This window comes from Toxoplasma gondii, chromosome III (genome assembly GCF_000006565.2).
Source record: "Toxoplasma gondii ME49 chromosome III, whole genome shotgun sequence".
NCBI classification, from domain to species: Eukaryota; Apicomplexa; class Conoidasida; order Eucoccidiorida; family Sarcocystidae; genus Toxoplasma; species Toxoplasma gondii.
Genome location: NC_031470.1, coordinates 434,609 through 450,520, shown reverse-complemented (window position 1 = coordinate 450,520; position 15,912 = coordinate 434,609). Strand labels below are relative to the sequence as shown.

At 51.2% G+C, this 15,912-nt stretch overlaps 2 protein-coding genes across 2 annotated transcripts; one reads left to right on the top strand and one right to left on the bottom strand.

Moving 5' to 3' along the window:
- The first annotated feature begins 189 nt into the window (after positions 1-189).
- TGME49_252260 (hypothetical protein) lies at positions 190-3,014 on the top strand. Its single transcript, XM_002369293.2, has one exon. It carries the CDS (start codon positions 639-641, stop codon positions 2,232-2,234), a length of 1,596 nt encoding a protein of 531 aa, XP_002369334.1. The 5' UTR covers positions 190-638; the 3' UTR covers positions 2,235-3,014.
- A 2,051-nt stretch (positions 3,015-5,065) lies between these two features.
- Positions 5,066-8,199, bottom strand: TGME49_252255 (hypothetical protein; the record flags this gene model as incomplete). The annotated part of the gene is made up of 5 exons (XM_018780976.1): positions 7,718-8,199; positions 7,145-7,298; positions 6,565-6,632; positions 5,971-6,192; positions 5,066-5,487 (listed from the first exon to the last, which is right to left on the bottom strand). Exons 1-5 carry the CDS (start codon positions 7,812-7,814, stop codon positions 5,066-5,068), a joined length of 963 nt encoding a protein of 320 aa, XP_018638214.1. The 5' UTR covers positions 7,815-8,199.
- Between the last annotated feature and the right edge of the window lie 7,713 nt (positions 8,200-15,912).

Sequence of the window (15,912 nt, the reverse complement as noted above, 5' to 3'; positions counted from 1 at the left end):
CGGCGCAGGCTTTTTTTCTGCATACATAATGCGCGTACAGAAGTTTCCTGGGGATCCACTCCGGTGCTCTTCGTTGCGCGTGGAAACCCACAGCTCAACCCTGCACTATTTAACGCAGTTTATTTGGGACTACTAGGTTTGATATTGCGTAGCAGCCGATCTAGAATCGTAATGTCTGGGGTAAGAGCTCTCTCGCACGCTGTAGTCATGACCGGTTCTGTAGGTAAGGGCATGAGAGGATTCGCTGATCCCCCGCAAACGGGCGACATATCGACAGGCAAGTCGAGCACTTGGCGACTCACAGTCAAGTCCAGTTCGTATGCTGCGTCGCCAAGAGAAAAATAGCATAGTAGCGGTGTTTTCAGCCGCTTCGACACTCTCGTGGAACACGATATCTGTCACAAGGTCCCGTTGACCCACGACGCGGTGAACTCTTCAAGGTTATTTCATTTGATGAGGCGAGCATGCTTGAATCCCGTGCACCTCTTTTCGAAAGAAGCCTCCAAATATCCTCCTCATTCAATCTGCCGCTGTGTCCGCTGTTACTGGATTCCGCAAAGCTTATTTCCTTCCCCCGCTCCCGTCGGTGTCAACCCTCCCGCTGTTAACTCGTTACTTCTAGAGAACAGTCTCATCCAATGCAGTCGGCAACCAAAGCTGGCGTCAACCAGCCTTCGGGAAGGTCGAAAGGGAGGTGCATTGATTCCCCGATGGTTTACTTGAGGCACCTGAAAGATGTGGAATATGTCATAGAGAAACTTCGAGCGAATCGCACGCGTTTTCTCGTCGCAGCCGCATGTCGTAGACAGCGTCAGTTGGGTAGCTTTGCCTCCCGACAAGCCGTGTCTCCGTCCAACAGAATTGGGAGCTTCTCGCTCTCGACGCCCCAGCTTCTAGACAGTGAGTCCCCCGAGGGCGGAGCAAGTCCGGAAGACCGACTGGGTGGAGCCTACACGGATATATGCGCGTACGTTCACGCATCTCTTCAACAAGATGTCCAGAACAACGGAGAATTGCAAGAAGCTTTTCCTGGATGCCTTAAGAAACGCGACGAATCAAGTCCGCTAGCTCCCTACGGTGTAGTCCGACACGGGTCTGGGTGGATGACAGTCACGCAGGAGTCGCTGCAAACTTCCGCAATTACGAATCGTGGTGACGACTTGGACACGTATTTAGCAGAGCTTCTCGTGCCCCTCCTTCATGACGGTTTGGTGGCCCTGTGTAGGGTTGTCGAACTGCTGATCGCCGATGCGAGCAAAAAGAGACTAGGAACAGAATACCACAAGCGCTTCAACCCCCTCTGCTGGTTAGGACAGTACCTTCTGCGGCACCACCCAGCACATCCCCCCCGGATGCATCAACCAGCAAACGCAGAGGACGCATATGGAGAACTCGGAACCTCTCCAGCAGCGGACGGCACGCGAGGTGTCCGTCTTCAGCAGAGGCTGAACTGTGCATTCGCACCCTTCTACCAGCTTGTGAAAGATATTGTAGATGACGAACGGGCGCGGCGCGACTTCCTTCTCCGCGAAGAGGAAGTCCAGCACGTGTTTGAGGCGTATCGTCAGGAAAAAGCCCATCGCGCACACTATGAAGAAGGCGGCGGGGGCCGAGCTGCAGAAAATCAGTGTGAAGACACCAGCAGAAACAGCGACGCAGTGCTACGCGGTGATGATGTGAAACCGCTGTCGAAATGCCAGCTGCAGTCGGATCCGAACCAGGATGGAATTATGTGTCTCACGTTGGAGGACTGCTTGCTACCTGACACTTTCAAGGACGGCTCGGCTGGCCATAAACGTCGAAGCCACGCGTATTGTCGGATTAGGGTCGAAAACATTGAAGAAGTACTTGATCGTCTTGACACATTCTGGGAACTCGGGGGGCGCATGGTACAGCAGTTCCAGGAGAACTCGCCTCGCTTCTTTGCGACAAAAGACGCCGCCATAATTTCTTACCTCCTACCCCAGCAACAGGCCGAGTTAGTTATCGAGGATGCCAACGACGTCCAGGTTGGAGAGTTTTGGCTCTTCCTAAAAAACTACACCGAGGTGCAGACGTGGATCAGACGAGAACTCTTCAACAAACGCAGACAGGAGATGCAGCTACAACCAGAGTCCAATGTACGGCGTGCTCTTGTAGAGGGCCTCAAGCAACGAAACATGATTGTTGTGGAAAAGGAAAACGATGGTGACAAAGATCAAGACGCTGGATTTTCTTCGTGTATGCTTGAGTGACAATGACTTTGGCTCCCTCTCGAGCTCTGTTTTCCTCAACGCACATTTCACACTCCCGACCCCCGATTCCCCTTACAATCGGTTCCCCCGGCCTTGTATCGCATTCCCTCTTCGCCTGAAAGCTCCGCAAGTCCCTTTTCCTCGCAGCAGTATATATCACCGAGTTAGGTCACCGGTAACGAGCCCATGTAGAAGTACCACTCTGTCCACAAATTCCACTTTCGTTGGATCACAATTCGGATTCATGACCACTAGTGTTCATGCGTGAGAAGCCAACGGAGTTCCGGTTACCATTAATATCAAAACTGAAAGCGCCTTCGTGTGAATCCATATTGTGCTCCGACAACAACCCAGCAGCCTACAGCCAAAATGCCTCATAAACCAGTTCCGTGGCAAACGACATCTCTGGTAGCAACGTATAGATTCGTTCTGGTCCACTACGAGCAGCTCTCCGCCGAAAAAGCTGCCAATCTTGAACATCTGCAAGATGCCACCTGCCAATGGTTGTCTGTGTGTGTTGCTATGCCGGACCCATTCGCAGATGTGCGGCCTAAGCGGAGGCGCCACAGCGCTCACACTTCACAGGATATTAATTTATCGATTACAGCAGTGCGCAGGTACATGGCATTTACCACATTTGCCTGCATATCGCATTCACACTGACATATCCTCTGCACTTCGCGTGCTTGCCTTTGAGCAACTTTCCGACTTCAAACGCACATGTGGGTGGTTTCTGCAGAAGCCGGTTGTATTGGTTTAGTGTAGCCCGCAGTTGTGTATATACAGTGTTTTCCATGTGAAACCGGGCAGCCGTCTGGCGTTACATGCCATCGATACCATAAAGTATTTAGCGTATACACCTGGCGGGCGGAGCGTTACAGTGCTGGCAGTCACTCCAGGCTGTATAGCCGCTCCGAAAAAAGGTTTTCAGGTATATGTGAACCACTAATAATGCTGTCCAATCCAGAAGGACTGACAGCTTGTTGAGGGGTCCGCCACATGTAGCATCTGACACGCCAATCACAAGAAGCACCGATGCCAAGGTTTCCACCAGCTTACGTGCACTCCCGTAGAAGCAGCAACTCGAGCACCCCAGAACTAACCGGTTTGACAGTGCCGGAGGAACACGGAAATAAAACTGTGGATATCCTTTTGTTACCGCCAGAATCGCTGCGCACACCACCTTAGCGAAATAGCAACTGAAGCATGCTCGCTCTTGAAGCCGCAATGATTTCGTGAGCGCGTGATTATTTAATGCGATCAAGGAAATACATGATAACTGGACATGCCAGGGGGCCCTGGGTCTACATTACACATAACCACCGTCATGTTTGTAAGACGGGAGATGTCGGGCCGTTGTCTTTCCCTGCTCCATGACATGAAACAGCAGGAAGCCCTGCGTTATTTCAATGCTTTTAAGGATTTTCCGCTTTTGACACAGAGTGTCTTCGCCGACGAAGGACACTGTCCTCCCAAGAAAGAGCAAAGTTTGTCCTCGCTCTGGGCGAAACTCGGCAAGGACTGCCGTAGATCGAATGGTTGAAATATGCCGTATCCCCCACGGCCCGTGCGTCCATCATGACAACAAACAGTGGCCCTGTTTGACTTTCTCCTCTCCCCTTGTAGTGTCTCCAGCTGGTTATGCTTGCAGACAGAAACCGTTTGTTTGCTTTAGAGCGGCACCTATTTTCGTGTCAGGAAAAGACGTGAGAGATCGACATCGTTCTCTGCTTCCTAGCCTTATCTCCGGAATATGGTCCGGTACCTGCACAGAGGTTGTACGATGTTGCTCTTGATAACCCTTACTCCCGTCAGCAGTGAAGGTTATACCGAGAAGCTATGTTCTCCTCAGAAGCCCTCGCCAAGTCGTTCAAAGACCTGCTTCCGCTGGTACCTTTGTTGCTGATGGCTGACGACAAGATTCTGGTGAAGCCCGACATCCAGTTTGCCTGTCACATTTCGTCGCGATTCCCGCGAAAGTGTGTCAGTGAGTCAACAAGGCGACCCAACCACAAGTCCGCCTCCCGTAATGTGAGGATTTTCCCCTTTCCTTCGCCATCAGCTAACGTCATCTCTCCATGTGCATCTTCCCTACGATGGTACCGAGAGTGTTCCGCTTGACACCACGTGCCTCGGTGGTAGGTTTTCCCCAGGCCTCACGAAAATGCTTTGGAACAATAAGGTGATAGGGGCTCGCTTCGGGTGGCGTGGGTCGCAGTCCGTATACCCATTTGTGTGATACATTACAACAGTAACGGACGGCAACCAGCTCTCCAAGCATCGAGACATTTTTGATCAACAACTGAATACGGTAAGGGCATTCCCGCTCGTGTTTGACCAACTCTTTCAGTTTGAAATTCTCCTCTGAGCAAGATAGACAGTTTCAATGAGGATTCTGTCAATTTACCATATCACAAGATGTGCGCTGCTTGTCGCCGCACATGTATCACTACGGTGGGAATCATGCCTGGTTTCACCAGCTGCTTCACTCCTACGGTAGGATCAGGACAGCTGAGTACGGCCTGTCGTCTGCTTGTTACCACCTATTCTTGCCACACCATAGGCCGATGAAGTTTGAGTTTTGTGGTGTGCTGTCATCAACTACTAACCTGCAGGGGCACGTTGTTCGTGCCTGAGGTGTGTCGGCAAGTTAAGTGATTGCTATTTGGCCCACTCTTGCTCAGTGTGCAGTTCCGATGCTTCTGCTCTGCTTCAGCACATACATCCGTCGTACCGCCATATGTTGAGGAACAGGTGTATAGATTCCGCTGCCCTTGCTGCAGGCCAAGTGTGCCTACACTACGGCAGTTCGATTTCACCTTGATGGTCATTCAAGGAGGCACAGGGGAAGAAACCATAACTCGCGACTCGCGGTCCTCTTCCCCAGCATCCGCAGTCTGGGGATGAATGAGTTGTACGATTTTTGAGAACGCGGTGTCTGACTTCCGATGAGCCGCCACTTCTTTTGCTTCTTTGGTGGCTTCCAGATGTGCGTCGACTGACGGGTTCCGTAGCACTTTCCCTGGCAGTCTACCACACAGGTGGCTTGAACTCGAATGCGCACAAGCTGTTGCTCTCTCTCCAGCTTTCATGTTGTAACACTGTTGGTTTTTCGGCGAAGCATTAGACCGAATATCTTTGAAATATGTCTCTTTCCTTGGGGGAGTATCCGATGAAGCGATGGGGCAGTGAATATTTTTCGGGGTGTGGTTCGAGTGGGACAACTCCATCAGGAGGTACATGTAGTGACCTACTGAATTGTAGCGCACAGTGGAGGAACATGGGGAGCAGACGACTAATCTATTGGAAATCCAATGCTCACGTAACATCTAAGAAGACCTAGACGTTAAATGTGCTCCACGCCGCCCCTCAACTTCGAGGCAACAGATAATTGGGAAACTTGCCTGACGGTGAGAGCCAAGAGTTTTACCTGGAATCTGGTATTATCCCGCACGAGGCGCGCCACTGAGAACGAAAAGTTTTTGTGCGGCTCGAAGTCCTCCACCCGCATCCTTTCGCAGCTCACGTCAGTTCCGGGGTGTTGCTTTTTATAAACATTAAGACGGACACGGCAGCTTTGCCGCAAACACCGTTTTCAAGAGTACAGTGAAATTCTTGAGTAAGTGTGTTTGTGTGCACTGCAGCGTTCAAAGCATACGTGTTAGAATAGCGAGTTGGCAAGTAAATGATCCGAGTACCAATTTCGGGGGGGGCTTTCTGTTTCGTGTTGACGTACCTCGATGTGAGACAAGACAGTGGCACGGCCCATGGTGAAGTACGTGCCTGCACTCGCGTCTGTCCAGCCGGTTTGAAAAGCGTGGAACGACAGCGGTAGGAGAAGTAGATTGGGGTGCAACAGGACCTGCTGACGTTGAGGAAGGCTGCGAGCCAATCGACAGCGAATCGGGTGCTGCAGCCTGCCGCAGATTTGCTCGCCGGGGAAACAGAGGAAACCCACCTGCACGGAAGCGACAATTGTAGCATTTCGTAGCATCCTTCTTCACTGGAAAGCGCGTGCTCGAAAACAGCCAATATTGACGAGGTAGAAGCAGCACGGATCCCGAATTACTGCACGAGAATACTGCTCTTCACTGCAGATTACTCTTGACGAAGAGCTGTGTAACTGTGAGCTCGACTGAGTGGAACAGACGGGGTGAAAATATGAGACATATTTTATGGCGGTCACTCTAACATACGGCCACGGAAATCGGATGTTACGGCATCCACTCGGCAGGGCACAGGCTGCATCTTCGCTCATATCGCGCAGTGAGTTTTTCTCCGCTGCCCTCCAGGCCCGTCCTTCAAATTTCCACCTACTCAGCAACCTTACCTGACAATGCCGTCACGCATTGCTCCCTTGACGCGGAGACAGGACCGTCAAAAACGGAGTTCCGCGTCCTGAGAGAAGCGAGACAGTGACAGACATCTGATGAACGGATGTTTGCGACGACGTGGAATGCTGAAGAATTGACAAAACAACAGCGAAGTGTTGCAGTACCATTTCCTGTCACTGTGACTGATCGTTAACCCCTTTCGCTACACCTGCTTCGTGCATCTGCCAAGTCCACAGCAAGATGTTTGTGTGACTGCCACGATTGCTTCTGACGTTTCCTTGATTCATAAATCACACGAAGTTCATAAGCCGGCGAGTACAAAATACCAGCGTTCCCGCTAAAACACGAATACAGCCCCCTTTCTGAAAATGTTTTTGCTCAAAGATTGCCTCCGTGACTATCGGTTGTTTTTACCAGGCAAGTTACTAGTTCGTCGCCTTCCATCAACAGTCGAACAGTGTGGGTCGCCGCACGGAGCGCAGTTGGGGATCTCAACTTTGCGAGTGTACTGTCGCACAAAGATCAGCAACCAGTTAGTGGCAGTAACAACCCCTGTGCGGTTTGGAGAAGCCGTACCTCTGTAAATCCGAGAAAACCTTCGTGTTCACTGGGCGGCTCACAGAAACGGCTTCTGCAATTGTCGTGTTCGAAACTCTAAGATGCGGCGCGAAGGTCATATACGATCGTCTCGTAGAACCGCCCGTTTTGTACATCTCATCTCGCGTATACCCTGGCAATGCCACCCCGCAGGAAATGCCTATTAGACAATGTATGTATTCACCTTCAGGAAGCTCACACACTGGTTGTTTACGAGCAATGAGCACTCTGCGCTTTCAGTTGCATCATCAAGGCGAAATGTATGAGGCATTCCTTTTGCCCCTCTCAAGCTTAAGGTCCTTCAGGTACAATTCTCTGGCAGCGTAACACTAGCATCGATCATACAATGGGTCCCACCGGTAAAACACCAGGAAAGTCCTCAGAAAAAGCACGCCAGGCACACATAAGTAATTAACTAGTGGCAGCATTTTCGTCACGCGTTTGGGGTAGCAGTCGCAATACACTACCAACCTTCCTCTAGGTTTACAGCGCATGGGTACAAAAACTATTTTCTGTAACAAAAAAGGCTGTCGCTAAAGAATGGCAGCTTACGTTTACCTGTCCGGATACGCCAGTTCGCCTCCAGCAGCGTGTCTTTTCTTGCCCCGAAACTCATGGTGAAATGATCCGCTCCTCTCCGGAAGATCATCGAGGCTAAGACCCTGCTCAAATTAGAGAGCCCCTGTAGTCGGCGGTACGTCAGCGGAGTTCCCAGAGACAGTCACCTTAGAACCGTCATAAAAGAGGCGGTGCAGTGCGACTTTTCGCTGAGCTATGGCTTTTTTTGTTATGTCTCGGGTGTGCATCAACTCAGAAGCGCCGCATCTTTTCGCATGCAACAACACCGAAATTTGCTGTAGCCGCTCAGGGAAAGCGGCCTGCGTACTCACGAAAGCCAATGTGAAACAATTGTATCGCCGGGAAAATGACCGCGACCTCAGCTTTCCCTCTTTTTTATGTTTATGTGGAGAACAGAAGGCAAGAGGGTTCGTATAAGAGTAATTCACAGCTAGAATTTGTCGCCGACCGACTTATCGCCCACCGTCTGACACGGCCCTCTCCGAAGCGTTGACACACACACGGTTTGTACTAATTATAAACAGATACTCTCATAATTAGTACAGTGGCACTGCATCGACTTTTGTGGGAAGGTATAGGGCTGCTTTGTTCTGCTGCGTAATAACAGCGGAATAGCGAGCTTCGTCTTTACTAAGTTAATGGACAACTCGACCAGTAGGCAGGCGATGCAGATGAACCCTCGGTCAGCGCCATCGTCATTCAGTGTCGGAGGAACAGCTGAAAACTCAACCCCTACGGAATACAGCTTGGTGCGCGGTGCATTCGCTGCTCCGTGACAGTCACGCATCCAGTACCGGAGGAACATAATTTGCTTCACTCGGCAGCTATGTGCTGGATGCTGCATGTGCGAATATATTATCTCGAAATTGGTAGCACCAATCATTCGTTGACGACACATCGAGAATGTTCTTTTGCTTAAATTTTGCTGGCATTACCGCTCAGGTGCAAAGAACTTCCGCAGCCCCAGAACCGAAGTCGAGTGGTTTCAAATGCCGCCATCTTACGTGGATTGTCAGGGAAAAGTACGCTTGAGCTGAAGAAATGATATTCTATCGTATTCGGTGACCCTAGAACAGACAGTGCCCCCCGCAACAAAACAGCGTACGCTTCTTCTGAATTATACATGTCTTTGTTTACCGGATCGAAGTTCTATTGTGCTCTTCATGACAATCATGTTAGGCACATCAGGTATAGTGGTGTCGAGCGTATATGTGAAAAAAAAACACCAACAACTGAACACGTGCCAGCTGGAGATTCTCAGTTACACGGGTGACCTCATGCTCCATGTATTCTATGTTGGCGTAGGTACACTGTGCCAATCATTCGCGACAAAGGAGCTCCAATTAGCCTTCACCGAATGAATTACCGTTCTTTTTCCTGGCTGGTTAAGATTCTGACGACAGCATTGCCACAGAAGGGATACGTATTTTGAGTCGCCGCATCACGAGGGAACGGACTCACCATCGATACCTCCGGAGCAGGAAGCTGGTAGGATAGACGCGTTGCTCCAGTGTCCAGATGGCAGTCTGAATCGGACCTGCGCAAGACACCTAGAGGAATAGTTCCTGATGTGAAACAGTTACCAGAAACATGGCTGTTTTTAGATGCCCTCCGTGCATGATTTTACATTATGAGGGTGGTAATGTCGCGGAATATAATGCCTTCTCATGCCTCACGCACTTGAAGGGAAGTTGTTTATAGGGGTCCACATGGTAATGTACGATGGTCCAATCACATAGGGTTAAAGGTAGAAAAATGGCTGAGAGGGCCGACTTTCGCTGTTCCTTTGGCACTGACTCACTGCACCGGTCCCGACGCATCGTGACCGATCAAAATTATGGTGGATCTCTATGCCGAGTGCGGATTAAACGCAGGGAACGGTTATAAGATGTGCGTACTGCCAGTGATTCTGGCCACTGATATTCACCCCGAATTATTTTGTGAATAAGACGGTAAAACTGTCAAAAACAAACTGCCTGGTGATGTGGCTTATCTCTGACAAGTGTTGGGTTACGTACTGACCATCAGGTCTTCACTCGAAATACCACACCCACCATCCAGAATGTACTATGTGCGTCCTGCACCATCATGGCACCGTTTCCAGTTAACCGTTGCCACGATTTTTGTCCGGTGTTCCATCTATCGCTCCGTGCGCGTTGCGCCCTGCAAGTGGAAGAGGTTTTAAGTAGCAAAGGGGCAAACCCAATCCGGTGACTACACAGCGGGACATACAGAAGAAAGATAACGTTGCCTGTCTGTTACCAAAACTACAGGGTCTTGCTGGAAAAAAAATTCGATGACCGAACAAGTCAACAAGACACCAGACCTCCTCGTAAAAGGAGACATGTTAGGGTCAGTTGACAAGAAAAGCGAATCATTTACGTACCATTAGACTGCCTTGAACGTGGAACTGAATGTAACAAAGTGACACAAGACCCGCAGTAGTCTACGATTCTAAATAGCTCAGGCAGTCACGAGATCATTCTTTTCCGAAATAGTCCATCCGGAGCTTTACCAAACCAGGTACCGTAAGGAAGGTCAGAATTCCTGCGACAGGAGGGCCGTTGAATCGTGGTAATGTTTGGAACTGGAGAAGAAAGAGACCGACATACGGCAGCGGACAGCGATGATTGTAAGATCACATTATTCAACACCATTAATCCCGGGGGATCCTGACTGGGTGCCTCGCTAACCTCGTTCCGGTCTGGCTTATCTCCCTTGGCTAAGCTCTGCAGCCCGTTGTGGACTCCGTCACCCTTGCAAACAACAGGAGAGACTGGCCCTTCAGAGGCATAAGCCAAATATGCCACCGTATCCCTCTAGATATAAAAGGCAAACATCTTCCTCACATGCCAGAAATATCGGATAGTTGACTTTTTGACATTCTGAATGACACCTGCCTGATTCGAAGAAAACCAAAGACGCCTCAACAAAGCTGACTGTTCCTTTGTGTGCTTACTCACGAACTTTTAATACTTCTTCCGTAGAAAACTTGTGCATGTCAAGTCATATCAAGAGCGGAAGCAGTTCAATACGCCGTCACCTGTTTCTCTGTGATTCCGCTCCGAATGTGGAATGCCACGTCTTAGATCGCTGCCTCTAGTACATTTGTGGTGCGTCGCTCCTGGTGCTCCCAATAAACGACAGAGATGTACACGGTTCCCATAGAAGTAGCTTGCTTTTCTGTTACAGAGCTAAGAGCAATACCACAGTTTGGATGCGTTTTACAGCGCCAAAAGTTAGTCACTTGAGGGAAGCTCAATCTCAGCGTTGTACGAACAAATCTTCTTTTTCCGCGCATCATGTCCACGAGATGTCTTTGCTGATGCGTCTTGCCACCCGAAGGCAGTGCTTAACACACATAACTAAGTGTCAGCATAGATGCACGGATGGAGGTAATTAATCCTTGTAGGGTATGTACGTACTTTCTGTCTTATTCAAAGTTCTGATAGCGATCTACGGAGAGCAAGAGAATTGTTCAATAACTCCCCATGTTGGCCCGATACCATCATCGAGCAAAACCGTTGCAGCTACTCCGCCCGTCCATCGGAAGCCGGGCCACGACGATCCGAAGCAAATTCAAGCTTGCAGGGTATTGCCGGCCCATCTTACAGGTTTGCCGCAGATAAACAGTATCCAACGACTATGTTCGCTGCGGTTTGCCGGACATCATGAAAGACATGGATTACCTATCGACAGTTTTCTCTCCTTCCATGTGAAGCCGGACGGAGACAATCACAGCCAAAGGGCAGAACATGATTTCTGATTACCTGGTAAAACTTATTGTCAGATCTACGCTATGCTCGGAAACCGTAGGATCCTGATCGTACGTCTGTCGGGAATGATCCCAGCAAAGCAGAGTGACTCTTACGGCACACACGAAGAGCACAGGGACACAAACAGGCGAAGGCAGCACACGGTAGAGACAGGCCGGGATAACACATCTTCACGATGTGCGGAGACTCCGCCCAGTTGTCACGGACAAGTCTGCAACTTCATGCTTTTGCCTTGTTGTCTGTGAGGAGCCAATAATAGCGACACTGAACATGTTAGCCGTTGCCACTAATTACAGTATAAACTGTGGTGACGGTGCAGCCTATCTTATCTCAGATTGAGTGAGAAGTGAGAAAGTGCTCTTTCGTTCAGGCGGAGTGTCGTGCCAGCAGTGAAATTCTCATATGACCCCCCTGATCAAATCACGTCAGGACTCCATCGTGTGCGCTTCTGATTCGGGGCGTTGCTGAGAGTTTATCTACAACCTGACTGTTCCGGTTTTTATTTTGTTAAAAATTAAGTCTAATTAAACACAGGATTCAGGACATCACCGCATGTTCATTGGTGGGTGACGTGAGGCATCGTCAAGATGATTAAGTCAGGATTCTTCGAGGCCGCTGCCTGTTACCTAGGCCCCTGGAATATAGGGAGGGCTGTGTTAATGAAAAAAGCTCTACACTCCCAATGTCGTTCGATAGTAGAAGTCGTGCGAGACTCGGAGGATACTGATTTTTTTTTTTCGAAGAGTCGCGACATTTTCCTGGTTCATATCTCCCCATGTACTGAACTGTCTAAGTCGTGCGGCACTCAGGGGCGTGATCAGCTTGAAAGTCTGTCGCCAGCATTGCGGTTGCGAATTCGCTGCAAACGGGCAACCGGTGCCGGAAAAGTTGCCCGTTTCCGTTTATTAACAGTCACGGTTTCCAGCTGTTAGGATCACCCGAGCATGGCCATATCCCACGATTATCGGACGTTAGAGGATATTGCTCTGCGGTCTGAGAATTTAAATGCTTGCGATTGGGTATCGGCGTCCTACAGTCATAGGCGGCAACACCTGTGCTCTACGATAAACTCATGACGCCTGCGGAAGTTGCAACCAAAGGATCCTTTAATTAGGTGCTATGATGTCTTCGATACAAAAGTGACCGCCACTATGAGAGACGAATTGGAAACCACACCACCTTGACCACCACTTTCTATCAGGCTACAGCAGGATTCAGAGTATCCGCCATTCGCGCGAAGACACCATATGGATAAAGACCCTCAAAACACGGAAATATCCTTCACCCGCGATCTCGGAGGCAGAAGACGTCCGCGGATGTGGGAGAAGTACTATGTTCAGCTCACTCCTTCGACAGATTTGGGTTAGCAAACAGGCCGTGAGCTTCCTGGTATAGATTGCCAGTGAAAATGTGGACGGCCAATGGTGCTTGGATCTCGCGAGCAAAATAAAGCTCAGCTGGACAGATAAAACCTGCTTGCGAGCTGCGGTCAGATGACGGCCACGCGCTGTTAGCTCTTGAAGGAACGGAAGTTTCTGCGATGAGCCTAGTCTAGGTCAGGGATGCACAGTTAAATATGGTTCCTAGAAAGACAAAAGCGGCGACTGCCGCCTTCAGAGAACTGGCGAAAGGACCAGTTGCGAGGAAACTGCTTATTAGGATCGTTCTCAGACCTTTTTCGATTGGAGCTCCAGCAGGCAAGTTTGTCAGATGAGGGGTTCGCCGTCTCCGTCATTCTTATCGTGCTAAGCTTGCCGCCCGGCTTCGGCCTCTCAGCTGAATCGGGTTGGTGTGTGACAACGCGTTCGCTGAAGCTCAAAACACTATTACCGGCAGGGCGCGCGGACCGCTCGGAAAGCTGACCAGCAGGTACGCTCGCCCATGCGCTGAGTGCAACTTGCTTGATCGGGTTTCTCTATGACCAGCAGTATAAGGCGCGGCGTGTGATTCCGCTCAGCTTCCCGATCCGTGGTTCGGGGTGAAAACGCACAGGGGCCCGTACAGTTTTATCCCGGAGTACATCGGCCGAAGGAGCGAATGCAGTTCAGCATTGGATTCATCACACGTTCGCAAAGCGCCAGATGTCAGTGACAATGACGCGCGGCCGCTTCCCTTTCGCATGCTATGTTGCTAGTCGGCCACGGAACTCCGACGAAAAGACATAATCAAGGGAGGTCTGTAAACAGGTTCCAGATTGACGAAAAGGTGACGCACGGCGTCGCACGTCGGCGTCGTCGGCACCATCAGGGGCGCCTGGTACGGAATTTGGCGATCACTCACAAGCTGATCAACTGATTCCCCGCCAGCGCGCTGATGAATCGTAGCATCAGAGGACACTCTCCGATGAACGAAAAACACACGCCCGATGTTGCAGGACTTTTCAATGATAACTCATGCCCCGATGACGTTACGGTTATCCGTCAAAACGGAAGCGGCCAGCGAACGGGCGGTCTCACGTGTGGGGATCAATACTCTGGAAGGGGAACCGTGTCACTCCGGAGCGAAGCTCAAACGGTGAGCGCTGCTCTCCTGTCATTTCCGCCTAACCGCCCGTGCGGCTGTCTAGAAACCCACGCCTCGGCGTGAGCAAAGAAGCCTGGCGCTTTCGGATATTCAAATGTACTGGCGGCAGATCGAGCTCGACCCGGAGCGATGGCCACCAAGGCATCCCGTGATCCGCCACGCTGTTGACACCGTGAAGTTGTCGACCCGTCGACTAGCAGCGCCCTCACTCGGGGAGGTGGGTTTGCCTTATCTGACCGCGATACACGAGCCAAGGCCGCTGTGTGGCAAACGATAAAAGCTGCGCCCGTCCGCGGCGACCGGGCGTTTGGTGATAGCAGACTACGTCTGCGTCCGAGATCGAAGGTCAGAGCATGTATGGACGAATGCCGACAAAACCCCTGCATTCAACGACAACGCGTGAAGGGGCGGGCGGTAGTCTTTGCGGGCCGCGGAACACGGGTGGCTCAGCAGAGGCCGACCCCCTCTGACTGCTGCCGGAGGCTTCATCTGGTGACGCAACTACTGATCCGCGTTCGTCGGATCAAACACCATTTATGTACCCTCATTCAGCTGGCGGACATCGCTTGGTTTTCACGAAAGTGCCCAAGAAGCCGCCGGCTAGAAGAGCGGAGAGATCGCGACGCTCGAAGACTTTCTTCACACAATTCATAACCTGGGTACTCATCCTGAAGCGCGTTTCTGACTCTACCAGCAGGCCCTGGTTCCCGCGTGGGGAAAAGCAATCAGCTATCCGATATATGGAAGCTGCGCAGCTGCGAGTGTCAGTCCCCTTGGCACTTCGTATGCGCTAACGGTGGTGGCATGCTACTGCACTGGCTTCCTGCACTCCGGCCCTTTTACGGAAGTGGGCGGATATGGAAGAAAACCAGTGATTAGCGGCTGACAGCGAAACAGCCTCGTCGCCTGTCGTTGTAAAAAAAATCTTGCATGTGTGTTGAGGCCACCGGCTTTTCCGACGCACGACCATGACCCAGAGTGCCATTGTCCCCGTGACCCGGCTTCCGCCTTCACCACGCCACGTTTCTCTGTAGCATCATCTCGTAGGTCGCGTACACCACGCGGCGTCCGGTCAGCGCGGCAATGACGCCAAAGACTACACTCTCCTGACCAGTGGCCTTTCGTCTGACCTCAGATTCCGTCACCCGGTTCGCCGACACTAACACACTCTAGAGAATCCAGGAAGAACGCCATTATCTGAAGCTTTCCTCCTTCTCGGCAGCAGTCATATCGACTTTCGCCCATACCCCAGATCAGCCGCCAAAGGCACCACATGCCAACTGAATTCTGGCAGTGGCACACCAGAATGTAGGCAAAGAACTAGTGATGAAAACGTTTTCAAGTCAGCGGCGAGACGCAATTTCCCGCCCGGGAGTTACGCTTGTGACTCGAGGCTTTCTCCCTGTCCCAACCGCTCACCAAATGGGCGTCCCATGCGCTGAAGGCGACGCACGGTGCGCCTGACTAGCAGCATCTCCCAGAGACGTTATTTGGCGCTGAGCCAGCCGCAGCTTCGTCCTGTTGCCCAAACTGTCGAGTGTCGGCATCCCCCCCCGAACCCTCATGCAACTTGACGCGTGCGAGTCGGCTTGACTGCCCGAAGCTGCTACTGAGAAGACACAGCAGCCGCTTCGTTTGTGTAAACGCCTTCACGGTGTTTGTCTAGTGCCGGGTATCAGGTCTTTTGGCGCGTTGGCCTGACTCCGGAGAATCGCAAACTCCACCGCGTGAACAGAGAGCCACAAGACCGCCAAGGTCCTCAATGAAGTTTCCGTTGTCTGGGGCCGTTGTTCCCGAATCTCGGACCCGCCTGCATGAGAGCGCCTCAAAAAAGCATGTTGTGGTCAACGCGTTCCCGCCCTAGACGAT